This window comes from Nyctibius grandis, chromosome 22 (assembly GCF_013368605.1).
Source record: "Nyctibius grandis isolate bNycGra1 chromosome 22, bNycGra1.pri, whole genome shotgun sequence".
Lineage (NCBI taxonomy): Eukaryota > Metazoa > Chordata > Aves > Nyctibiiformes > Nyctibiidae > Nyctibius > Nyctibius grandis.
Genome location: NC_090679.1, coordinates 3,347,792 through 3,375,308, shown reverse-complemented (window position 1 = coordinate 3,375,308; position 27,517 = coordinate 3,347,792). Strand labels below are relative to the sequence as shown.

General features: G+C 37.6%; 1 protein-coding gene across 3 annotated transcripts in view; it reads right to left on the bottom strand.

Moving 5' to 3' along the window:
• Positions 1 to 27,517, bottom strand: part of TENM2 (teneurin transmembrane protein 2) — a 523,470-nt gene that overhangs the window by 98,499 nt on the left and 397,454 nt on the right. For all 3 annotated transcript variants that reach the window (XM_068417288.1, XM_068417289.1, XM_068417290.1), the window contains 3 exons: positions 18,281 to 18,486; positions 10,606 to 10,801; positions 7,665 to 7,766 (listed from right to left, as the gene is read on the bottom strand). In XM_068417288.1, the coding sequence (XP_068273389.1) occupies positions 7,665 to 7,766; positions 10,606 to 10,801; positions 18,281 to 18,486 (504 nt within the window). The remainder of the gene's footprint in view (positions 1 to 7,664; positions 7,767 to 10,605; positions 10,802 to 18,280; positions 18,487 to 27,517) is intronic.

Below are 27,517 nucleotides of genomic sequence, written 5' to 3'. Positions count from 1 at the left end.
TTAGCAACTTTTCTCAGTTATTTCCTTCCTCCTTCATTACCGAATTTCTCAGCATTCCCCATTTTTTTCTTAATCGTTTTAGCTTTGTCTTTGAGATTTTCTCCTAGAGAAGTAAGTCTGCCTTCTTAGCTGCACCACTATCCTGCAAGCTCTTTGGGAAAAGGAGTCGTTCATAATTGCAAGTTCATATGCTGCAACATGAATTTAGAAACATATGAAAGGGCAATGCAATCCATGGGCACAAATTTGGCTGTATGTTTACTGGTGGTTTAACACAGAAAACAAATAGTAATTAAGTTGCTATACTAGATGCAAGTATTTGGTATATTTAACAACATTAAATAAATAACTTAAAAAACTTTAAAGCATTTTTGCTGCCCTGTAAAGGCACAACTCTAACAAACAGAAGGATTTGGTTTTAAACAACAGGAGCATCCGCACTTGAAATTATTCAGGACAAGCTCTTCGGTAAATAAATTCTTTATAACCCTGAATTTAATGTTGAAATAGGCAGAAGCCATAAAAGCTTTAAAAACAACGAGAAGTTCATATTTTACTTGTTGAAATCCATACTTTTAAAGTCCGTTTTCTCAAATATTTACAACGCTAAAAGTAGCTCCTGGGTTCTATTTCACCTTTGGAAATATTCCCTTTGTAAATATCCCATAAAGGATATGAAGCACCAATTCCAGCCTGGCGCAGGCTAGGGAGTAATCTGAATACTCTTATGTCACCACCTCTTACTAATAGCACATGCCTTGCAAACACCTGCTAATACTCACATTTAACCTACAATGTACTATACGGACAGGTACATATTATTAAAGAGCAATGAAATGTTAGGATGCTAAATGACTTGTGTTGTAAAAGAAATTTAACAAGGTATTTGTTGTAGAATTCTGGACTCTCCAGTCCCCTGTTTTTACCTCTCATCTCCAACAGAGTTCATGAGGATCGATGAGGAAAGCTGCAGACTAGAAATGATGGTTCCTGTATTCTATTCCATGTCATGCTACTGACTGTGTGCCTTGAGCCCCTTTTGGAGCCAGCACCACTAACAATCAGAAAGAATTCAGCCTGTGACCCCTGCGGTTCTTGTCTCCTGTTTAAATTACCAATTAGAAACAGTTAAGAGTGGTGGATTTTGTGTTGGCTCTACTTGTCTACCTGATACTGGATCAAAGCTACTATCTTATTTCATGCAGGCAAGCTAGCAGCTGATAGACAGCAATGACTGTCAATCATTGTCAAAATAGGTTACATGTCCATTTATTTATTCTGTAATTATTTTAGGCACAGTTAATGGCACAAAACCCTTTCCAGGGTGTACTGCAGTTCCGTAAAACTACGAAAACTAAGGGCAAGTACTGCCCTGTATATAGAACTCATCGGAAGGGAAGTGAGGACATGATCCGTTTGCCAGAAATGAAAAATGTCTGCTAATAAAATATGAGACTGGGAAAACGAGAAAAAAAATTATAACAAAGGCATTTTAAGGCACTGAGTCAGAGAGGTGGGAACTGATGGAGAGGAACATTGCCAAAGACAGCCTTGTCTGTTCAAGTATCAAAATGATGCTTCCACCCACTGCGAGAGAAGATTTGAGTGACAAGCCAGGGCTGCGCTGCTGCTGCAGCACATACATAAGTTGGCACACATAAACACACAAAACCCCAAAACAAACCCACCCAGAAAGAGAAAATAAGAGGGAAGCTGAACATGCTGAATTTTATCAACTGCAAGAAAGGATGCGAGATGTGTGAGTGACAAGTCATGAATGTGGTATTTGCAAAGGAAAGCTCACCTTTTTTTTTTAATGAGAACGGTGTAAGTGATGAGACATGCTATGATTACGAACACATAAAATGTTTGCCAATAAAGTTATTATTTCTCTAATTTCTCTCTTCTCTCTAACTCACTATTTCTCAGCCCTCCCCTGCATTCTTGCTCTGTCACAGTGGACAATACCATCGTTCTACCTGTCACTCAGGTTCATAATCTGGATATTATTTTTGATTCATCCGTTTCCTCACCTCACATTCAGGCTTTGACAAAGTCTTACAGATCTGTTCTGCATTGCATCTCTTTGTCAGAATTCTTGACCTAGCTTTCAGCAAATGAAATCTACATTAAATCAACACCATTTTTCCCAGCATTGATAAATTCAGTCTTCTTCAGTCATGTCTGTGTGCAACAGTGCTGCAAAAAATCATGTTAATCTGTTAATCTAACCTTCAGCTACATGGCTCTTCTTTCCCTGTCTTGTTTCAGGTCTTTTCTTCTTATCACATAGAACATGAACTTCATGCTCCAACTTAGTTTACAGACCCGCTTCACCCCAGACTGCTCACTGCTAGAATTCTGACTTCAACCTCTCCCTGACTTACAACGCTTAAACAAGTAACATTTAAAAAGAGCTTTTCTGAGCCCTTTCCTATGCTCTGTCTCCTTTGGAGGCCCCACCATCCACATGATGTTATCTATCAGTCCCATTATCCCTCTTTAAAGCTGCCTTTTACCACAGTGTTTCCCAAAACTGACAACAGTCACACAGCTAGTGTGTTTGTAACATTGCCTGTCACATTTTTTCTTTATATCTCCACATCTGTCAATTGGTTCCCATTCATTCCCTTTCAACTTTCATTGACATGGTAAATTCCTGGAGGTAGGTGCTGTTTTTATTTGTTTTGCTTGTAAAGCACTAACCACAATAGATTAGCTTTAACAAGTACTATTGATCAATTGACAATCTCTTTATAATGCCATAAAAATAGCGTTTTTCCTGTACTATTGTTCCTTTCCCACTCTTTTCTCTGCCAAACCAATCTGCTTTGGGTACTATGGTTTACTGCAATCTACTTCACTTGTCTGATCTGTAATTTGTTATTGCATAAATTTTCAGTGATTCACTTGAATAGTAAAAGACACACATTTGCCAGTTTGACTGTGCCACCGAAGACTCGCAGTGCTGCCTCTCCACAGGTCCCATCTCTTCCATCAGGCTACGAACGTATGCAGGACAGGCAAAGGAGAAAGGTTATTCAGCATCACCTCTCACCTGTCCCTTCAAAGCCCAGTGAGCTTCTGTCTGCTTGCACTATTTTCAGTTCCTAAAATTTCTAGTCGAGTTATGAAGGCAAATCTTGTTTTTCTTACTCACACAGAGAAGATATACTAACTCCTACACATTGCCAGCATACGCTGGACACCACTCACTCATGTGGGCCACATGCTCTGCAGCGATGAACTCAGTACTGAATTAATCAGCAAGATGCACTCCGAAATGCATGTTTTCCCCACTGCAATCACTCCCAGAATCTCTTACGCCACTGGGAGCATTCTGGGCACGGCACTAAGAGAATAGTTTCAAGCAGAGTATTCAATGGACAAAAAAACCATTGCTTTATGCACTACTGCCCAAGCAATAAGCCTCTGAATAACCTCAGAGCAAGAAGAGTCCCAAACAACTGAAATTTGAATAATAACACAGAAAAAGCAAGAGTTGCTACTTCTAGCAATTATACCTTACTTACCTAATAATTGACAGCTTTTTACATTTTTATACAGAGATTAACAGTACATACATAACAAAGAAAATGTCAGTGGTAGGAACTCTCATTGTGGTGTGGGCAATCATCAGAAACAGCAAAGCCATTAGAATAAATTTAAAAAGAGACAGACTACAGCTTAGTAACTATTTCAAACTAAACAGATGTTGCAAAAGAAATAAAAAGAAATTTTAAAAAACCTACCCTTCTTTTTATACTTATTAAAGTGGCGCCGTCCTTTGCCAGTAAGCCAAAAACAAACAGAATGAAAATAAAATAATGAAAAACCCACACAAGGAGAACAGGAAAAGAAACTGTGTATAACACAAATCTGAATCATTAGAGTTCTTAAAATCAGATTAAAAAGTCAACTGATCAAACATGATACAAATTTCTGGTTTAAAAAATCCAAAAGCCTTCAATCCATTTAGATTAAAATATTAAACGTTTCTTATTACATTGCATAATCAACTAGAAGTATCCGCTAAATGGCAGCTTCATGGCAGCTAACATGAGCTACTTGACTCATTTTTTTTCCTTCTTTTACAAATTGGACACCATTTTGTAACAGGCTATGCTCATCGTGTCAATGTAGAAATCCCATGTGTTGGTACACTGTTTCTCCTTTTCAGATTAGCTAAATATGCTTATGATGCAAATCCACTTAGTATTTTAAAATGCAAAATTAAAGGGAGCTCTCAACACATTTGCAAAACAGTGCATGACAGTGTCTTTGGAAGTATTTTTGTTAAAGGACTGGAAGAGTTGCACGCCCTTCAAAAATAGTATGAGATGAAACAAAATTATAGCCAACTCTCAGTCACATCTAGGAACCCAACTCATTATAACACTGAACTCTACAAATGGTGGAAAGCAGGACACAACGAAGGATGCCTGCTTGCAGAATTACCACAGAATTTGGTAGTTGAAAGACCAAACTATTATCAGACATTAACAGCGAGAGCACTAGGTAAGAAGGACACCTTAACATACTTGGGCGATTATGTCATAGAGGTTACAGAAAAATAGAGATGAATACAAAAAAGAGACAACACACCAAAATAACATAATCATAGACGCATGTCTGATTCTTTAATCAATCCTTGGCCATAGCATCGTTTCTTATCACTAACTCCTACAGCTAATGTGCACAAGAGGTTACTCACAGTGCAGTTCAATTTACAGCAAATCTATCCACATTTTCTTTATCAGGATATATCTCTACCCACTGAATTATCTTTTGATTATCAGACTTTCTTTTTCTTTATAATGCCATATTTTATCCACATGAGATTAAAATGTATCATTACCTTTTTTGTGTGTTAGATGGAATTCTTAATAAGGGTAAACTCCAAATGATTTCAAAGAGAATCTTGGCTGAGCAAGGACTGAGTAAATCTGTTGATATTGGCTACATGAGAATAAGTTATTTCCACAGATAAAGAGGAGAAATAAAACCCCCAAGTATTTGGCGTTTGAGAGGGTGAAATTTCCTCCACTTCAATCAAGGTATGAAAGTGTATTTCAGCCTGTAGCTTGGGCCAAAAGTTCATCTCTTTCTAATAATTTTCATGGTATTTTCCTGGAGCTAATGGATCTAAAATCAAATCTGTGCTGTCCCTCATAGATTTCCTTCATTTTCATCTTTTAGAACTACATGGATGGAGTAAAGTAACAGAGGGAGTACCTGTGCACTGCCTGCAAATAGTTTGCAGATGACTCCCCTCAAGATTCATTGCCTCTGATGCCCTCAAGATCAGCCCTGTAACCGAGGATTCACTCGTATAAAGGATCATGTTACATGTATATCAAACTTGGGTTTCATCCAATGGGAAGCTCTGAGACTGCTGTGTTATTGCATTAATCAAGTTCTAAAAGCCATCTGAGGAGCTTGTTCACATTTTCTCCACATTTCTCTATTTGAGTCTTGCCTCAAATTATTTTACAGTGTAGAACTGAAACATTGAAAGATGTGTTGCTAGGGAAATAATAATAAAATCAGATGGAAAGAAAATCATTACCCTTCCATATTTGTGACAGCTTAAATATAAATTTAACATTATGGTAAATGTATATTAAACATGTGTCCATACATATAATATGCTAGAAAAGATTTAACTCTTTATCTCTTTTTACTGTGTTTTACCATGAATACAATCCCAATTTTGATTTCTGTCTTCTGAAACTGCTCTCACATATAATCAGCATTCAAGTAAGCAGAAAAAAATCTGTGGACATGTGAACAGGTATGACAGTGCCTGTGAAATGGGTGAGGCTTACAGCTCTTACACCCTAACTCAGTCACACACTTCTGGGTACGCCTCATAGTATCTAGATGTGCAGCTATGTGCTTGCAGAGGAACATGAGAATTCTGTCAACACACCCATTTTGTCATTTTAGGTAGTTCTTCAAGCTGCTTTGTTCTTTAGAGACACCATGACGTCTGACAAGAAAACACTAAGAGAGTTGAAAGAAGCTTCCAAGAAACCATTTCTGCTTTGGAGGGGGAAAAAGACAACACAGAAAGGATGAAGCAGGAAGCAGAGGGAATGCACTGAGGGGTAGGAGAAGCCTGACAGATACAGTTTGAGAAGTACCCTATAAAAAAGCTATTTATGTGGCATAGCCTGAATGAAGTATTTTCTAGAATTAACACAGAATACAGTGTTACACAGAGGTTCAGTACACAATGCAGGTTGCTCCACGACTCAAAATGCAAATGAGTTGATTTAATGGCCACGTATGTGTGAAGAGCGGCAGTGAAGCACACAGTCACTGCATGCACACTGTCACAGATTAACACCACGGAAATGCATATAGCTGTCAACGTGTATTTATAGCACACATCATCACACCATTTACTTTGTAATATACAGGTATCTCCCCTACGTATTTGCCAAGTGTCTTAATTTCTCAGGTAATGAGACAACATGCATGCTGTATTTGAAGCATTCTTTAAAATGAGTAGGGCTAGCACTGAAATAACATCATTAGCTTTCCAAGGCCCTTGGGGTCTTTTTCTTTTTTTTGTGCTGGGACACCTTTAAGAGCCAAATATGGAGACACAAAATGGAAATTACTCCCCCAAGTATGACTATACAGCTAATCAAGGAGCATTTCATAGACACGCATGGGTATGCTGGATGCCACCCTACTACACCAGTGAAAGAGGTGGGGCACAACAAACTGTCCTCAGGACTGGATCAGGAGTCTAAGAAGAAATGACCACATTTCTAAGGCCCTTCAAGGCATTTCAAAAAGCTTTCAAACACCAGGCTTTCTCCCTTTGAACACTAACAACCCTATGCCTGTGGAAAACAATTGTAAGCACCTGATATTGATAGTGGGCCTAAACCTCACACAAACTAAGAAGGAAGCAAACTGTACAATGCTATGACTGTGCTCAGGAACAGCAGGCAACTCAACAAAGTCATTGATTTAGACAATATATGTGCTACTAGCTGTGTAAAACAGAGGCTCTCCTTTATGAATTTTTTCCCTACGACAGCTATCCCAAACTCTCAGAAAAACGTAGTAAACACATACTGCCAATCCATAGTTGTCTTTTAGATCGCTGTTTACTCCTTGATAATCATGCATCTTCCAGTTTTAGTTGTTAAAATTTACAATCGACAATTAAGAAAAGTTTTATTTCAAGACTTTATCAAGTCCTACTTATTTTCCTAAAAAAGATTAACTTCCTTTGGTCAAAGAGTAACTGTATAAGAAAGAATGATGATACAAACTAGAAGAAAGGCTCAGCCAAGCCAAAATATACATTACATGCTATCGATGATGATAATCAATCTTCTGTTGCAGACCAATTAATGATTATCAGAAAGCATTGATGATAATTCCTCCCGTTTTACAGAAAATAAATCTTTTCTGCCATTTCTGCCTACTACCTTTGACACAAAAAAACCTGTAGTTATGGCAAGCTCATCAGCAATGTAGCAATACTTCCACCTGATCATATTTAACTAAGCGAGCTAAGGAAAAAAAAGCATATTGATCTATTTGAATCTAGCTTGGACCCATGCTAACTAGCAGGCACTGTAGATCCATACATCACAAACACACACTGTGGTTATTTGTAAACATAGGGAAAACGATACCTTTAGCACAATCTGCTCCATGAAATCCTGGAAAACAGTGGCAGACACCTGATACACACTCGCCGTTCCCATGACAATTACGTGGGCAGTCTTGCACTGAATCTGAAATACAAGCATCACAGGCATGTTAGTTGGTTCCTATCTAGGCTACAAATTCTTTGCCTGATTTTTCTTCAGTTTATTTTGTCTTCAATACTTAGAAGAACAATCCCTAATTCTATCAACACCACAAAGTTCAGGTGAAACAGAAAGGTACCAAGTTTTATGGCAGCATGAATAAGTGTAGAGATCTAGTGATATACTAAAGTCACATATTAAGTCTCCGAGCAGCATTAGAACTCAGTCTTCTCATCGTGCTCAAGTCCTCTGTTCCAGCGGGCAGACAGGACTGCCTCTTAAGACCTCTACAGCTATGTTTGAATTCCTATTATGCAGCAAACATAATGCCTCATTAGGAAAATTGACAATTTCCCTTCTGCAATGAGACTTTGATCTTGCACAACCACTTTTCCATGTGAAAATGATTATCCAAAGTATATCTTCTTTTCCTTCTACAGACATTTAAAGCCTCATAAATTAAGCTGACAGAAATATCTGAACATGACAAAGAGAAGCTCTTTTGCTCCAGCAAATATTCTTTATCCTAAAAAAAAAAATAATAAAAAAAGGTGCAAGTAGCTATGCAAGAGGATGAAGAGGTCTGTAAAAACAGAGGACAAAGTTTACCACTAGAGTTTAAGTGACTGACTGAAGTGTTGATGACTTCAATAATCTGAGTAAGCACACCAGCCTGATGATAACATTTCAGCTGTACCAAAATATTTATTTTCTACAGTTTCTGTTATTATTTGGATAATATATACACTACTTTGCAGAATAACAACCTAGAAATCACAGAATCACAGAATGTTAAGGATTCGAAGGGACCTCGAAAAATCATCTAGTCCAATCCCCCTGCCGGAGCAGGATTCCCTAGAATTCCAATTCTAGGAAATAAAATTCCAATTTTCAAATTAATTCTTAAAATCACTTTCCTTTGAAAGCTGTTGGATTTCAGCGGAACATATTTTCAACACTGAATTATTGGAACAAAAATCTAATTGGAATGTTGTTACTCTTCACTTTTACTTCCTGTTGCTGTGGGACTTGTGGTCCCAAACTAAATGGCTGTGTTAGTCCCAGACACCAAACAAACAGCAGCTGTACAACACAGAAAATGAATTTTGGATTTGGAACTAGCAGAAACATACAGAGTATTTTTCAAGCATAACTTTACATCTAATTTCACAGTTGCAGGACATTAAATAAAAAAACCCTAAAGCAAACTTTCAAAGAGATGTCATTAGCTTGGCCTCTTGAAATGATTCATGTAAACAATGAAAAGAAAAATTGAAACATAATGCTCAAAGATATCAATTTGCCTCATGAAGAAGCTTGTCTATAGATTTATTCATTATTTTGCTTCATGGCACACAAAAGCATTTTCTATATATTCAAAATCATGGTAAATTTAGTACTGTCTGTGAGTTAACATAATTTCTGTTATTCTTTCTCCTCTCCCACATCAGAGAAACTTTCTGAACCAGACAAAACACTATACTTTTCTCTACATTTCAGTCCAATTACTATTATTGCACTATCGAGTAGTCTACCTATTAGACCTTTGATGCTCTTGAAAGCTGTAGCCTAGACAAGGCAACTCTTTTAAGGACAGTTTATCACACCTGAAGGTCCTCTAAGCACAACAGGGGCATAACAGATATAAGCACAAATGTTCTTGTTGGTTTTGGAGAAGCAGAAAAAGCCTTCTGTGGGCAAATATGCAAATATATATATCAACCTGCATAGCACCTAGTAACTCTCACAAAACCACATATAAGCTATGGAAGAAAAATAATTTTTTCATCTTAATTGAGGTTAACAGAAACAATTATATTCATACTTAAAGACACAGTATTGTCTATCCTCTTACCTCTGTTGGGACTGAAGCCAACAAACTGAATTTTATACTAACGTATAAGGAAAAAATTAAGCTTCGTATCATTAATCAGGCAAGACTGGAAAAGACCTCCAACTATTTTTCATCAAGCTTAAAAAGTCATTTGGACTTTTTGCAATTTCTCTTTCCCTAAACTAACAGGAATTATAGATTTATACAATGTACTGCCATTTAACACTTCACCAGCCAGGACAGAATAGCACATAGACTATCTCAGAATTTTTTATGCCACTGAGACAAGATATTCAGCAAAGTTCATTAAATGCTTCAAAGTTCAACAAATCTTCTATACAAAGCTTGGAGAATTTAGACTCAGTTTGATTTTCAACTAAATGTAAGCCTATTCTTCTAACAAAACTGCAGGCTTCTCAGATCATAGGCTAGATGTTCTTCTGCTCTTGATTTCACCATGTTGAGGAGATGACCCAGTATTAGGTGAGTAGTAAGCTATTAGCCTACGGCTAATTAACCGACTCAATTAATGTGTGGGGTGACTGCAAACAATAACCTCATTCGCAGGTGTCGGTTTCTTGTGCTGTCTTTCGACTAAGATTAAACAGCTCTCTTGTTGGATACTATTCCACCTGGGTGTAAAGAAGCTTCTTCAGAGAAGCAAATGACAAATATAAAAATGACAGAGATAAGGGAGAGGAATATTAACTGGGGAATGCTTCAACCCAGACTGAACTTATCTGAGTCTTGTTTTCCAGAACTAAACTCGAGATCTATGGGAATGCTAAAATCTTAAAAGAGAAATCAGCAAATTAAAATCAGCACCCCATTACAGACTTTTTGACAGAGTAGTGTTGAAGAAAAAAAATGCACAACATAATATAGGGATAAACAGGCTGAATACTGAAGACTGCAAGAAAGTATTATGACTTTAAGTAAGGGAAGGTATTAAACAGAGAGGAAAAATGCTCAGCTTGTGATGATACCTACCCAAAACAACTGTACTGAAAGACACCACTTCTTTGTCCTTGCCATCATTGTAAAACGCCAGGTGCCACAAACCCACATCCAAGTACTGAACAAACACAGCCTCATTCTGCACAAGGGTCTGAATACTTCGACGTTCCCGTGGGGACTCCACCACACTCCATTTCTCTTTCCCATCCAAGCGTTCCATGAAATCATACTGCAGGGTAAAAAAACAGGAAAAAAAAAAAAAAAGGAAAACAAACAAACACAAACAAACAAACCCCCAAACAAACAGAAGTGAATAGAGAATGATACTTCAGCTCAAAATCCGACACTATATTTTCTCTTCTACGTTGTCATAAAATAGTATTTCTGGAAGATATGTCAATGTGAAACTAATATTTACTAGTCGACCATAGAACACAGAGATTCTGACTCTCATGCTTTCTTAAACAGTGACATAGAATTAGGCATCTTTGCTCTGCATAGGTGATCAAAAAACGTACAAGTGGTGTTTCTTGAACGGTTGGGTTTTGAGAAAGTTGAAATCAATGATTTGGCCTATCAAATTTTAGGTTCCTACACAGCTTTCAAAGCTGTAAACCTTCAGCCTATGGAAGACACCCTTTTCTAAGTGATCGTCTACAATAATTCTTGCTGCAAGAAGAACAGAAGTCTCAGATGCAGCTCCAGTGATATAATCAAATGGAAGCCCCCAGAACGTGAAAACAAACAGGAACAGCACAAACATGAAGTGTTTATCTAGTGTTAGCTAACTCAGCACCCGATAAAAATGCACTGTATAAATTTTACATCATAGAGTAAGAGTTGTTTATCTGATTTTGTATGTGGAACAATCGGGGGCAAGTAGGATACAAAAACCAGACGGAGCATGGAAAGGAATAACACAAATCAAGTGGCTGAAGACATTGAACTTTTATTAAGGAAAACTAAGAATTTCTGGTTGGATGGTTTCCAAGTAAGGTAGAACATTACATTAATCTTTAGAAAAGGGATCAAACAGAGCAAGTGATTATTTAGAGTATAAGAGGGATGGCACCATTAATGGCATGAAACTAAAAAAAGGAAGAAAGAAATTTAAGATGAATGTCACATAAGCTTCCCATTTATTAAGCTCAGTAATAGCCTCCCAATGGAGATGCCACTGCATCACACAATTAAACAGGAATGGAAAAAATACTGGTTAACCTACAACAGGGAATAACTCTGCATAACAAAGCAGCTGGACTAGGTGTCCTAGTAGGCTTTTTTTCTGTCTTTAATGTCTGTTATTCTGAAGCTCTCAAGCTGATGCTATGCTCAACTTACTAGCTCTCACAGTCCCTATCTAAGGGAAGCCCTTAAGAAACAACGAAAACAATATATCTAATCTTTTGACACTTGGATAACAAGTTCCCTATGAAAACACATCTTTAGACACATTTATCTATGTAGGAGTAGATAGAGACAGATGGACATTAAAGAAAAATGTACATGTTCAATAAAATACAGTACTAGTATGTGCTTGCTGCCAGTAGTTTCATTGCATTTCTCTGTTATCTCTAGCACATACAGTCTGTGCTTGCAATAGCTCTGAGAAAACATACACCTTCACTTGCTTTCAGTTTAAATAGCCATACTCTTGCATCCTAAACTGACTAAACATCCACAGAGGGCTGTCTTGTACACTGTATTCCACTCATTAACAGTGAGTTCTAGCAAATAATACACACTATATGCAATAAAGAATTTTGTATAAGCAATATTGAGTCCTTGATACACTTAGCCATACAAAAAGAGGGAAAACTATGAAAATACTATTGCCTTCCTGTTAAACATGTGGAACTGACACCAATATGCAGCCACAAAGGGAATCCATGGCAGGGTAGGAATTTGAGCCCAGGTCTACTAATGTTGAAAGCTATTGCCAAAGTAAGTGGGAAAGAGTAGAAGTGGAATAAAAAGTTTCACCAAACCATTATTATCATATTGCCATCCACTTGAGCCTTTTTTTTCACATAGGATTTTTGCAGGAGAAGGTAGATTAGTACATTTAAGCCAACACATGCCAGAGATCTAGAGAATTCTGACATGTCAGTAACTTTCAGAGTATCAGACGTGCCAAACACTCATATATCTCTCTCTTAAATCAATGACATTTGGAAATACTGCTAAAACCTATTGTCTAACAGTCAGAGGTTAAGGACAGACTCATCATCTCCTTGGGAAATGTTATTACTCGGGAAACATCTTGGGAAAAAGAAATCTTGCTCTTCAGAACAATTGTTCACAAAGGGTCAACTAAGGAAGTAGCAATAAAAGCTGACATTTCTCACTGGCAACATGCTGTTCGTCTCTGCTTGTGCTGGCAGGTTCCTCTGCCTCCCCTCTGTTTGATGCTGATTCTACCTCATCTAGTAGAGAAGGCTCAGCAGTTGGCAAGATCGAAGGGGAAGAGTATTCAGGCTGAAACTGCTTGAAGTAGTTTTAGCTGCAGAATCTCTTTTCACAACGATGGGGTGTGATCTAGTGAGAGCAGGTCCCTTGTCATGACTCCCCACAAGGCTAGAATTTTAACTTTGGTACAGGTAAGACTGGTATTGCCCCTCTTTAATCAAACTATGAAGAACCATTTCATGCTCAGGCAAAAGCAAAATGACTAAACCTGAATAACTTTATGAATGGTGGCGTACCGACACAAACTGATACAGAATATAACAACACATTTTTATCTCTCTCTGGATTCCTCAGGACTGAGGAAAAAAGAAGGAAAATGATGTATCTGCTCATGGTTCCCTGGGTGTACAATCTTTATGTGTCAGCAAGTACTAGGTGTATGTACCCCAAAATCTAAAATCCCTGCCTGAAGGGTCACCGAGATGGTACTGTGAATGCATAACCAGATAAGATTTCTTCACACGGTTGGCTGAATCATCATCTTGCTTCTTGTGACCCTGTTGATTTTCTGATTTACTAGACTTGCATGATTAATTACTTTTATATAACGTTGTTCTGAAGATATCACTCTTACTTTAAAGCTACTTATTGACAAATATGCATAGATTAGAAGACCCATCTAGGAAAAGAATGAAAGTACTTTCATGATCATTAAGAAGCAACTGTGGAATTTTTAATCTAACACATACAACTGCTAAGGAAGAGACAACTAAGTCACATGAATTAGGGAATGATCTGTCAAACCAAACTAAATCTCTGAAGTAATTTCGAAGTTTCACTGACTTTTTTTTTTTAATGATCTTTTATATTTCATGGCTTCATACTGAAAGTCACGCAAAAATGGCAAAAACTGCTCAGAAACAAAACACACCAGAAATCCCAAATGACTACGTCTTCAGTGTTCAGTTTTGCAGGGGGGAGTACCCACTATGATTAAAGATCCATCTAAGCAAGTGACTTGCCAGCCTACTTCTCTAAACAGATTCTAAATTCACATTCTCAGTGAGTTTGTTTATTTTTACTACACAGCATACCAAACCCCTACCACATACTTCTATTTACAAACCTAAATCTCATACTAAGTTCTTTCTGGGCAATTTGTTTTTATAATTTCTCCATTCAGTGCCTTCTATCCTCCGATGCATCTTATTCATAGGCTAATAAGAACTTTCTTTTTCCAGTAATCAGGGGGAGTCAGCAAAACAGTTTTGGAACTTCATGTATATGGCAGTGACTGCACTGCACAATGCCATCCCTATAGCACAGATCGACTGAGCCCAGCTGCATACATGAAATGAACTACTTGTGAAAGCACGGCGAAGCAAAGAGAGCTTACAGGGGTCAAGACTGAAAATGCAGAGAGCCTGCATAATCTTTGGGTTTTTCTTAGATTTTAAACTATTTGCATGCCTCCACAAAAAACCCTAACAGTGTTTGAAATTAGGAACTGAAAAGGAAGACTTCTCAGAGCTCTTGTCTTAATAACGGATGCATATTCAAATGGAGGGGGGAAAAAGAAGTAAAAAACGGGTTTGGTGTTGTGGCTAGCATTCGTCTTTATGCCAAAGCCCTGTAGGACCTAAGCAGCTAAGAAAACATGTGTCAGGGAAACTTGTTTGCAAAGTGCTTTAAAATTAGTTCTTCATGAAATCCCGTTGGTAATTATTAATTAAAACACACCCATGAAACATCTGGTACCCACAGTGACAGCCAACTGATTTGTTTCAACATTTGAATGTGCCACAACACAACCAGTACAATGCAGCACAGCATTCAGTAATAACAGCACAGTTGCCATCAGACAACTTTAAAGTAGTCAAAGCACCTAAATATAAATAAATAAAACACTGAAGCTCCCCAGCTATTCAAGTTGTTTCAAATAAAGCCATTTTCTGTTCTAAATAAAAACAGTTTTCATTTTGACATGAAAAATTTGTAAGTATAAAACACTCTGCTGGAAACAAAAACAATACAACTTCACGCACTGCCTTCTCCAGACATTACAGTGATGTTTCTATAAGGTTACCTTATTTCATGCGTCATTTGGAATGTTCTAACAACGTGTAGTAACATCATAATTGCTATAATCTCTGTAGAGTCACTTCATGCATTATTTGACATTTTCAGTTCATTTTCTATACATTATCAATTTTATTCATATGGCTATCTTCTACTAACTCCCTATTGATCACTCAAGCCTGCAATGTGTACTTTGTTATTTCTATGTAGTACTACACAGGCTGGAAGAATTTTGCTTGAAAGCAATGCATACCTGTTTCTAGTCTGCCTGCCACTCAAAACTGCATTTTTACCTCTTCTCTAGAGCTCCATTCCCCATGCACATGGCACACAAGGCTGCTCCGAGACAAGTTTACAGCTACATCAGTTTGACTGACTAAACCAGGCATTTGGAATATTTGCTAAACAGTAATACTGAGAAGGTTAAATCTCAGCAGGGTTCTCAGACAGGAACTGCATCTTGTTGTCTCAGGCTAATCATGTACCTAATTTGCTGATTATTGATTTGCTCCCACAAAGGATTTTACTTGGCTTGACATATTAGCACTGATCAGTGATGAACTGTCAAGTTTAGTTGTTCACTGCTTTACAGCTCATGTCCTTAACCTGCAGAAACAAGGATTTTAAATTTCAATTTTAAAAAATTGTCTGGTATCAACTTCAGACTATTTTCATTAATACAAAACCATTCTGCTCCTTTCTGTCAGAAAAAGGCTTCTTCTCACTAACTCAGGTCTGTAACAGCTTGCCTTTCTTTTTCCAAAATATTTCTCTTGGTAGCAGGTTGGCTGAATTTTTATTGCTGAGCAAAAATGCCAATCTTCTGCTGTACCACTCTGTTGATGAGCAACAGGACCCTGCATGAATATGGGAAAGCAATTCTGCAGATTATACTGGTGGATTTTATTAACTCCACTTATGGAAGAGGGAGGGCTGGAATTGCTTCCTCTAAAGACTGGAAAACAGGTTCTCTGGGGAGAAATCCAGCTCAGTAGGAAACACAGTTGATATTTCTCATTATTTAATTTAACAGAAAGGTCACGAAATTTATATCCTATCCACCTAAGGTGGAGTGAAAGAAATAAGAGAAACTTTGCCTGATCATAGCCTTCTCAGATGAGAACATCATAATGAAACCTAGAACAAATACATTTCATCACAGTGCAATAGAAATTAAAGTTCAGCTTGAATTAAAAAAATATTTTGCACTACCAGTTACATCCAAATGGATTTCTTGTAAAAGATATAGGCATACCTCCATCATGTCTTAGTCAGACAATTATAATTAACTTGTATTTATAGCAAACCTTGATGATTGCTTAGGAGCTTTGGTTGCCCTAAGCCATTTTCACTTCATGATTTATACTTTTGTTTTCCTCAACTAAATTGCTGAGGTTTTTTTTCACAGTGGAATGACAGGGGAAGTAAGCACCAAAATTCTGAATTAAATGAGACATGCTCAATGAATTATGCCATTACCTCATTGCAACAGTTAAAGATCCATAGACAGAATTTTGCTCTCAAGACAACATATTGAAGCATTACAGCCAAAATCAAAACATTCTTAAGAAAGGCTCCCACCCTGGAACATATTCTCTGTGGATATCTTCTGTGTTGCATGGATGTCTGGAAATGGCTCAAAATTAGTCAACAGCCCTCTACAATTTCCCCAATTTATCTAATCTTCGTATGGAACTTCAGGATGCTGTATGCTAACCTCTAGCTATATGCAAAATTGACCAGTTGTACCCCCCTCCTTGGGTTGTGGACTGCTGATCCTTATTTCTTACCAGTCAGATATATTCAATAACTCACAGAACATTTTAAAACAGCATACTACAGGAAGTTCATGGAGTTTGGACAGCCAAAGCTCCTTGCTCACAAATTCTTAGAAGCAGAGGTCATAAATCCACGTAAACCTCTTCTCTCCTTTCTTCCCTACTCTGTTTAAAGTTGAATTCCTCAATTCAGACTACAGGCAAAAATAAACACCAAGGAACAAGAGGCAATGCTGAATAGTCCCATAAATTTGCCTCACATTGGGAAGGCAGATCCAAAATTCAGTTAATGTAAGTGTAGTTTTCCCCAGAAAATTAATTGGTTCACTGCACCATGAGTTTGTGCATGCACATGGACACAGTTCACTTAGGGTTGACATCTCCTTGCAAGCAATATGAACATACTTTCCCTAGATGGCAATATGTAGCAATGCAATTATGTTAAAGCCTCTGGGCTTTTCGCTTGGATCGTGCATTTTAACCATTTATGTAATTCCAGTTTGCTTTACCAAATGAAAAAAAAGTAGTAGCAGTTCTTTGTAAATCAGGGCAAGGCATCTAGAAATGTTACATGAGGGTTTTCCAAAAGGGATCGTGGAGTTCTACATTTGCTTTTTGGAAATCACAGACTAAATAAAGCATTTTAAGTTTAGGTGGTAATTTCTGAATGAAAAGATACTTAAGTTTGGTCTGACTAACTTTAAAACTATCTTTACCTACAGCCCTTAGCTCTGTACTACAGGGTCACTGTAAAAATGCAGTGTTACTGAGTTTTCATCTTTGAGGCTGGTTACAAATCAAGAAGAACTGGGTTTTCCAACTGCAAGATTTGCCCCATGTTTGAGTCAGATATTATACCTAAATACTGTCTTTGAGGGAAAAGTAGTAAAATTAAAGCTCTCAAACATATGACCACTGCATTATGTTCTCTAATACGGCTGGGTAGCAGTGATGGCAAAGTCTGTTGCATACCCCAGTGATGTCATTCCAACAGCCTGCAGAGATTAAAACTTCTATGAAGATAAGATAATTATATGTTAACACATCTAGCTGTGCATGCATTCCAACTGTATACAGTGCTTTGATATTGTGGGTTTGACCAACACCACTCATCATTTTTGACTGGTGTATAACTGGAGAGGTTTATCCCAACTGGTGCCAAGATTTTGTCAGAGACGTAAAACCTTGAGTGCCAAACTGCAAGTTATCTTAAAAACCTGAATGGCAAGAACATCACTGATTACTTCTTTTATCACTGTACTGTTGAGGTATGTAATAACCTAGAAAACTTAATATCAGGGTGTGCAGTCAGATATCAAAAATGAAATAATTCCCAGGAATCCCTAAACTTGAGCTCCATAAGCTCCAACATAAATCTAACACAGACGCTCTAAACTTCTGCATTTTGACATTTAAAGCTAACAAATACATTGATAAAGTACCTGGGCATGTGATGGTGGGAGTCCTCTTCTTATATAAACACCAAAAAGAGCATCCTTCCCTAAGGAGATGTTGAACTTCAGGAACTGTGGCTGGCTGATATGGATCTGAGACCGCCAAAACACTCCAGGGGGCACTTCCTGGGTGACCCTGCGGCCAACTTCTGTTTCTCCACTATCTATGCTGCTATTCCTAGCGACCCATGGTCCTATAAAACAAAAGCAAATATAAATCAAATGAGATAACTGCTTTTAATACAGGTATTTTTATTGACTCAAGATGAACATCTGTGGCAATACCACCTTTTAAATCAAACTTTCGTTTCTTATTCTGATGCAATCTGCCTGCTGTTTCAATCAGCATGTAAGAATTTGGCCCCTGTATTTGAAGAAGGCTATGAACCTTTTTCTGTGGAGCATCTGCAATCTTCTAATCCCTCCAACCCTTTAATTCTGAGATTGCTCTTTCCTGATCAAATACAGTAACAGTACAGAGTCAATTAAGCACATAAAAATCTCACTGTGGTCTTTTCAGCTGCATCTTGTAGCAACCAGGGTATAAAAAAAAAGATATCAGAAAGATGAACTGAAGGGGTAACTTCAGTCTAAATGAACTGATTGCAAATTTTTATTACCATTGTTTTATATATAGTAAAGCAGTCCAGTAAACTCCAGGTCATAGACAAGAGTTGACAGAAGAAATGAAATGCACAGAAAAGGATTTAGAGGACTGTGTCCGTACTCTAACATGCATCTTCGCCCTCTGTGAAAGAAAGTTAGTACAACTCCATGTGCTGCCTATTAAGTTCTCTCTGCCTGCAGCAGGGCCCATCTACCAGTCTTTCTCCCTTGTGCTGTGGTTAGTTAAAATCCATCATTTGATGGTTCTTCAGCATGCATTATTGAAGACAAGACACAAGACCTTTCTGGTTGAGTGCTCTGGTCTCCAGCCCATGAAATAGTCAACCTTTAAAACATGATACGAATCCCTTCTGTTCTCAGATGGACAGGATGGTTCTGAGGCTACACATATTTTAAACATGGAGTGTGATATGTGAAGAGTTATCAGTGCTTTAAAGCTACAGTACATAGCAATGTTTGATCTTGTGTTCCATATTCCCAAACAACATGGTGATAAACCCATTTAAAAATTATTACAACGGGCACCATGAAAACCAGAAAACCACAGAAAATCCCTGCTAACATTGGATGGTAGTGATACCTCTGATACAACCTGACAGTATTTGTTAAAAGCTTAATGTTTACTTCATGTTTTTTTCATGGTATAATACTATTTTCAATAATTGGCAAGTTACTTTTGAAATATATTCCAGCACTGTATGAATGTAACAGGATGGCACAGAATGACATATAATTCCAGCAGGTAAGTACATAACAGCTTTTCTGGCTTGACTATCTTTAATTGAGAGCGCTGCAATAGCATGGTTTCAATTATACATTCCAAATTATCTATGTTAGCAGCATTTAACACTTGTACATAATGAAACAGATATTACGCTAGCACTGTTTTGAAATGGTAAAAGAATGCTCTGAATAGCAACTGCTATACAGTTTTGGGCAACTTGTTTGTTTTTTTCATTTTCTGTGTTAATGGGTCTACAATAACACCACAGCACTAAGAAAAAAAGAAAGAAGCAGCAGCTGCAAGGCAGGCTGCAACGAAAGGAAAAATGGCTGAGAACGTCAAGTAACGTGCTTTTAGAGCCACCCAAGAACACAGACATATCAGCCAGATTCAACCATGTAATGTTTCACAAAAACTACATGATTTCATTTCTAATGGATTACCATAACCGAGGATATCTCAAAGTTCCTATCTCAATGATGTCAGGCACCATCTCACTAGAATTTCAATTAGACCTTACCCACATGGATAAGAAAACCAGGTACAGAGCACATAAAATCACCTGTTGAAGGCTATACTGGAATCACTGGCAGAGCTGGGAAGTCAGCCTAAGGCTAAGGGCTCCTTCAGCTTCCTTGAGTACAACATTACGTTTACTTCGCTTCACAATTCCAAGTTATGGCAATAAATGATGAATTTTTTTTTCAACATTCTTAAAAAGTGTGCTGTGAATTATTTCTTTGGAAGCAGACTCTGCATACTTAAATGAACAACTGTATCTAATCCGAGAACCTTCAGAATCACAGAATCAATCAGGTTGGAAGAGATCTCTGGGATCATCGAGTCCAACCATTGCCCTGACACCACCATGGCAACTAGACCATGGCACTAAGTGCCATGTCCAGTCTTTTCTTAAACACATCCAGAGATGTGACTCCACCACCTCCCTGGGCAGCCCCTTCCAATGTCTAATAACCCTTTCTGAGAAGAAATTCTTCCTAATGTCCAATCTGAACCTCCCCTGGCGAAGCTTGAGGCTATGTCCTCTTGTCCTATCGCTAGTTGCCTGGGAGAAGAGGCCGACTCCCACTTCACTACAACCTCCCTTCAGGTAGTTGTAGACTGCAATAAGGCCACCTCTGAGCCTCCTCTTCTCCAGGCTAAACAACCCCAGCGCCCTCAGCCATTCCTCATAGGTCAGACCCTCCAGACCTTGACACGCTTCTTCAGGATCAGTATTTCCATAGTTAAAGTGAAACAGTCAAAGAAAAAGCTATTTCCAGGAAGTATTAAAGTAGGCATTATTATGATAAAAGCTGTATGAGTAATAAAGGTGGGAAGATTAATAGACCAGTGCCTCTTTCAGTATTCTGACTCTGTCCACAGACTCCTTATACTCAATGAATTATCCGCATTATATAATTTTTCAATTTGGTTAATTTCATGACTACAATAAAGCTGCTCCAGTCCACAGAAGCTAGTGCTAATCTTCGACATAAGGAATAACGAAGTCAGTAAGTGTAATCTATTTCTGAAATCCACACGTAAAATTGGTGGGAATCTGGAGCTTAGATCTGTTTGAAATCAGAAGCCTCTCCCCATGTTGGAATCTGCTTCTCATTTAGTTTCTTTTTAAGCAATACTTTATCTTTATACTTTTTAATACAGTGTACATATATAATACTTTATATTTTTTAATACAGTTCCAGAATTCAATGGAGCAGTGGTCAAGTACATTTAGAGATATGGCTTGTATTAGCACAAATCTAACATTCCAATTAGTTAAAAAATAAGCAGCTTATAGTCACTTAACGTCATGTAACATATATATAAAATATATATATAAAAACATACACATACACCAGGGCTATTAAGTACTGAAACGGCTCCTTCAAGTGATGTGGTGTTAAATGCAAAGTAGATATGACCACTGAACCTCTTTTCTTAGTTAACAGGTTTAAGTTTATTTTTTTAAACCTGAAAAGCAGAACATTATCCTAGCTTTATATTTGCAATGCCTTTTTCCGCACTAACAGCTTCACTTATAAACTCTGTCTCTAGAGACTCTTAAACTTTTTTTTATAGCTCTCTTCACTCTTCACCTCCTAATGTAGAGCATGCATCTTGCCACCTGCCTCACTCCCCTCCAGCTATTTTTAGAAGCTTTTCCATTTTGATGGACCACTGCAAATCACATTCAAAGAACATCAGCTGCATTTAAGTGAAGCTACAGATGTGACAAACTGACAAACCTGGGAAGAAAGACTAACCCAAACAACTCATAATACTGTGAACAAATAAATCCCAACATCATTATCTCTGCTGTGGGGAACTGTTTTAGATTTTTGCCTGCTTACCTCACAACCCCATGGATACTTGATTTTTTTTTTTCTGTGATTTCCTCTCTATAAACATTTACAAAAAAGAGTTTTAAAAGCATACTTCTTCGTCTTACCAGGGGAGCCATTTCAATTGCTCAGTCAAACATCTATTTATCAACTAAATAACACTTATTCATTTAAACTGCTGTGTTATTTACCCAGCTGAATTACTATTTTAGCATATACATTTGAAAAGACAGTTTTAGCACTCAAGGATATTTGCCTTTGAAGCTATCAAATAGGCAGTACATGACAACAGCAATGGGAACTTGTCAGCAGGTCTCATCTCTGAGCTGGAGGTCAGTTTCAAGGTGGCAGCTGACAGGACATGCCCAGTCAGCCTTTAATTTAACTGATGTCAAGCAGTGTCAGCTATGGAGGCAGAACTGTATCTACATTCAGAGCAGATATACTTGAGTATTTATTATGGGCTCCTCTCCCATACTGTAGTTAAAATTAAAAACTAAAAATGAAATCTGGCTACCAGCAGTGTCACGCTACAGACATCACATTTAAATAGCAATTAACTCCAGTGCTTTGACTGCGTGCCTTTATAACGGTGATGACTGTAAATTGTGTCTTGATAACACTTTTGAAAAATACCTAGCAGAATAACCATTCTAATGGATCCATAATGAACTACCAAGATAATTTGGACAATTTCAAATTAAATATAAGGAATAAATATCACCAATGTTGGTTAAAGAAAATTCTCTTTCACTTCTCTTCCTGTACCTCTGCATTTCTTATAGATCACTGCTGCAGACATAGCTTTCCTTCTCTTTTTATCTAACTTATTTTTCTGTTGTTTGTTATATAGTCAGGGATTTTCACAGATGACTTGGAATTCCAAAGAAATTTATGGTACAGCTGTGTAAAGGAAACCATTCAATATAAAAATACACTCCACTGACTTTTTGCCAAAAAAAGAATGCGTGGGCATTACTATGGTTTTCAATGATAGCTTGATTTTTTCCTCAGGTAAATTTGCTACTTATGACCAGACATTTCTCATTGTTTCAGAAAGGCAAACGAAAAAAAAAAAAAGTAGAAAACGTCTTTTCTACACAAATTTCTTCAGTGGAAAGATCAGTTCTATGCACTATTACCACACTGATCACTTCCTATATGAACTTATGCTTCAAAATACCTACTACTAACACTTAAGTGCCCTAGGACCCAAGTGAAAACAGATTATTTTTGAAATGTGTACAATAGATTGACTGTTGATGCAAAACAAATTCCCACAGATGCAATAAAGTAAAAAGCCAGGAAATGAGAGTTTGTCTGGAGACGCTGTTACGACATATCTTGAACTTCAGTTATGCTGAAGATGCTGAGGTACTAATGAGCTCTATTTTGTGAAGTGAGGAGGAAGGCAGCTTCTGAATTTGCATGAGCTTTCAGGAGTCCAGTAAAAAAGCTTCTGAAACGAAAAAAAAATCTCAGGTTTTCTGGTCACTACCCCATATATCTATCGTGGCCAAAGGAAAGGAATTCTGCAAAGGAAGTGTCTGTTTCAGACCACTGCTCTGGCTCAGCTGTAGTCAAACAATCTAGCCCTGCAGGTGAAATTAAGAAATATGCCTTAATACCCTGAAACACCTAAAAATTTAGGCACATTTTCACATTCACGTGGGCACGGCTTCACAGGATTCATTGTTTTCAGAATCAAAAGCAAATTGTAACTGAAATAAAATTAAGATCTGTTAGTTCACTGCATTTCACAAAGAACAAATACATACTAGCATGAATTTCTACATCAACATAACAATCATCTATGATGGTATATAATACACTTCCTCACCTAACTTTATACATAGCAACTCATACTATCACCATCAACACAATCACATAAATAAAACTCCTGTTCTGTTGAACTCAAATACTTTGCTTCTGCTAAGACAGCACTAGAGCCTGGTATATTTTCAGAAGACCACGTCTGCAAGCCTCCATGGCGTCCATATTAATACTTCTGCTTGATAACGTGTTAATTAAGATCTACATTACATTAGCCACATAACTACTTAATAAGATTAATCCACCTGGAAAACGATGGCATGTCTTGATTAAACTGAATGAAGGTAACGGAAGTGACATTTAAAATACATTGATTGTTATTATATTTTGATCATCTGTTTCAAAGAGTCTGAAAGGAAATAGTAGAAACCAAAAGAGTCATGTTGTTTACATTGCTAATGAGGTATGAGTTTTTCGTCTTTTTATCTTTTGCAACATGACAAAGACTTCCCTTCAGTTGTTCCTGAGTCCTTATACCGTCTAATGAGTAGGATTAAGTTCCAGCAGGAGCACAGCTGGGGCTAGTGCCAGTGTATCGGGCAGTCAAGTCAGGGCCTAATCTATTTGCAACTGAACCCCAACTCACCAACATGGAAGGGTGCCAAATCTTCCCATTTAATAATTTTGTTATTCCTTTAACGTTGCCTGCCTGCTGCACTGCCAGTAAAATATCTTAACTATTAGAAAATAATAATTTCTGTGTGCAAACCAAAATGTGACTTGAAGCTGCAGCATCTGGCAGAGGTCTTAACATCCTTTGGAGAGAGCTGAAGACAACCTATAGAGCTTCACAATGACTGCTGCGGTTAGCTTTCCATATCTACTCAAGGCAAATTTCTGCTAGATTAGTAGAAAACTGTTTTTCCCCCCCTCTCATGTCAAGCAAGTAAGATGGTGTCAAATTTAACAGCAATTTAACTTTCTTCATTTAATTACTGCCATTTTATTTACAATGCTGAATTTGATAACTGAAACAAGCCAATTTTCGTAACTGGAAACAAGTATTTTTCATGACACTTCAATACTTTACCATTTAATTAACTGTAATGGTCTTTTCAAAATCCACACACAGTGGTAAACTCAGTGAAATATCTCATAAACTGAGCATGAACCTGGATCAAGCTGGTTGGTCCCATGAGACACAAACCCTGGGTTATGTGTACCAGAACACAAATTAAAATCTACCTTTTCCAATTAGTCAGTGTATTTACGTTATCTGAAGTGATCTTTCAGGTCCACAATCCTTGCCCATAATTATCCCAGGTGCCTTTTAAAATGTGGGTTTCTAGGATCAGAGCCCACAATTTCTTACTGTGTTTTTCAGGTTTATAGAACCTTACTATAGCAAATAATTAAGATAAAAAATACTAAGTAAATTTTGAATTAGCAGAAAATCTGCTAAATTTGTGAGCACACCAAAGACAATATGTCATAAACAAAAAAACCTCTAAATCAAGTATTCTTTACTTGGATTTGCACCTGGAGTTAATTTGGATATTTCCACATAAATGGTAGTTTATCTTAGGTGTCCTCTGAAATCATTAAAGTTGACTTTTATAATATATTCTGTCAATTAGAAAGGAAACGGCACATAGACAGTCACATATTTTATGGAAATGCGTGTCTAGCCTACTACATAATTTTAAATGTAGAATACATTTTTGGCATAGATTAACAGAATCTAGGCATAGAAAAATCCCATAAGGTCATTTAATTCACATCTTTGTGAAGAAGCAATTATTCCCAAACATGCTTCCCCCCCCCCCAACACTTTCTCTCCTAATTTAGATTTATTACATCAAAATTCTAACATTATCCTTATGCAACTGTAACAGACAAATGGGCTTTACTCTTAGAAAGTTTTTTTTTAATGTCATTACTATCTCATCCCTGTAGCAATTCCACAATTCCATGGCAGTGATAACTTTTTGGTTTTTAAGTACTATAAAGGGATACTACCTTATCATTTGTATTAAGAAAGGAATTTTTCTTTACTTTTGTCTCTTAAATACCTAGTTCACCACAACTTCCAGAGCCTAAAGGCAAAAACCAAAAAGCTATCTCATGTTTTGTTTACAGTCAGAGCATGGTGGACTTCACTTGGAGTTTTACAGCAGCACTGAGGATTTTTCTACCCATTCCACTTGCCTACTCCTTTCAGACATCCCCAGTATTAGCAAGATGTAGTGTGTAATTACAAAAAAACCTGCAACTGTGTTATCTTAATAGTGATTTTTGTTTTCATTCAGATAGGAAAATGCAGTAATAAAGTAATTTACATTCCTCTTAAATTGCAGTTTTATTATTTCATACTAGAATTTAGTCTCTTAATAAGGAACAAGCAGATCAAATTGAAATATCTTTTTTTTCCTTTCAAATTGCTCTGCTTTAAAATGCCTTGCTTGCTGAGTAGGCACAGCTTGCCTTTAAGTGGCCGTTCTCAGTCTAGGGGTTAAAGGTTTCTTCGGGAGACCCATGTTTTGAAAAGAAAGGCTTCATCCTGAGTTGTGTCAATTATAGAAAGGTCACTCTCCACAGCTGGAGCCCTGAGCCCTGAAATGGCTGTTGTGTTAAAAGCTGTCAGAGGCTTTCCTGAAAACTGCTGGGATAGCAATATTAACTTGGACATAATAAAAGGAAAGGTGAGGTAGAAAAACTTTTCACCCTTCCCTGCTATAAGACTTTGTCTTTTAGATATTCCTTGTGTTCATCCAAACCTGTCATTCATATTATTCCACTGTGGAAGTTTACTTGCCTAAAGATTGTTCTTCCCTCTTCCCCCAGATTATCAACATTTCAGCAACCTTCTACAAAACGTCAGAAGAACAAGTAAACTTTTCCAATATGCTCTGAGGAAAGCTAACTGCAGCAATTCAAGACATAACTAGCGGTTCTGTCTCCTTGTCTCCTCTACAGGAGGTTACCACTCCCAAAAGAGCTGGCATCTCAGCCTCTTCACATGTGCAAAGCTAATTAGAGCAGGGCTGGGATAAACTGCCAGAATTTGCACTGAAGTGCCCCAGGCAGATGAGCACATTCCAATTCAACAATCCTGCTGCCCTATATTTGCACAGAGATGGCAACAAAAAGCTGCAGGGGAGGGAATTTGAAAACGTGTTAAACACTGCAGTTGTCTGCTAAGTGACCATAATTGCAGACCTGAGCTCTTCAGGTTCCTGCCTAAAACCATAGGGTCTCTCACCTGTGCACAATCTGGAAGAAGTTCAGCAGTAATATAAACATTCTGCCTTGTACTTAGGGATGGGCCACTCATCCAGTTTGACCTACAGTCAGTCAGAGGTGAAGGCCAAGCCAACAGCTGTCTGAAAAGCTACAGTTTTTTGCCACCCTACGATGCAGGATTTCATGAAAAGGAGGAAGCCAAAATTAGTCCCACCACAGAAAACGTCAAGAAGCTGAGATGCAGCAGCATCATTTATTGAAAACAGAAGCCAATCTCTGAAATGATGGTGCACACCAAAGAACAACTCAGCTTCCTTTCCCAGGTCTATTTTAAGGGAATTTTTTCCAATACATCCAATGCAACTATCCTGTGTTAGCGTTTGTTTCTAACACTTGCTAAGGCAATCAGCAAGTTTAACACGAGCCACAGGTCCTGAGAGCAAGACGATGCTCAGCTCGGAACTCTTGTGTTGACCAATAGCAAGTGCTCTTCTCTTCCGTTTCAGTCAC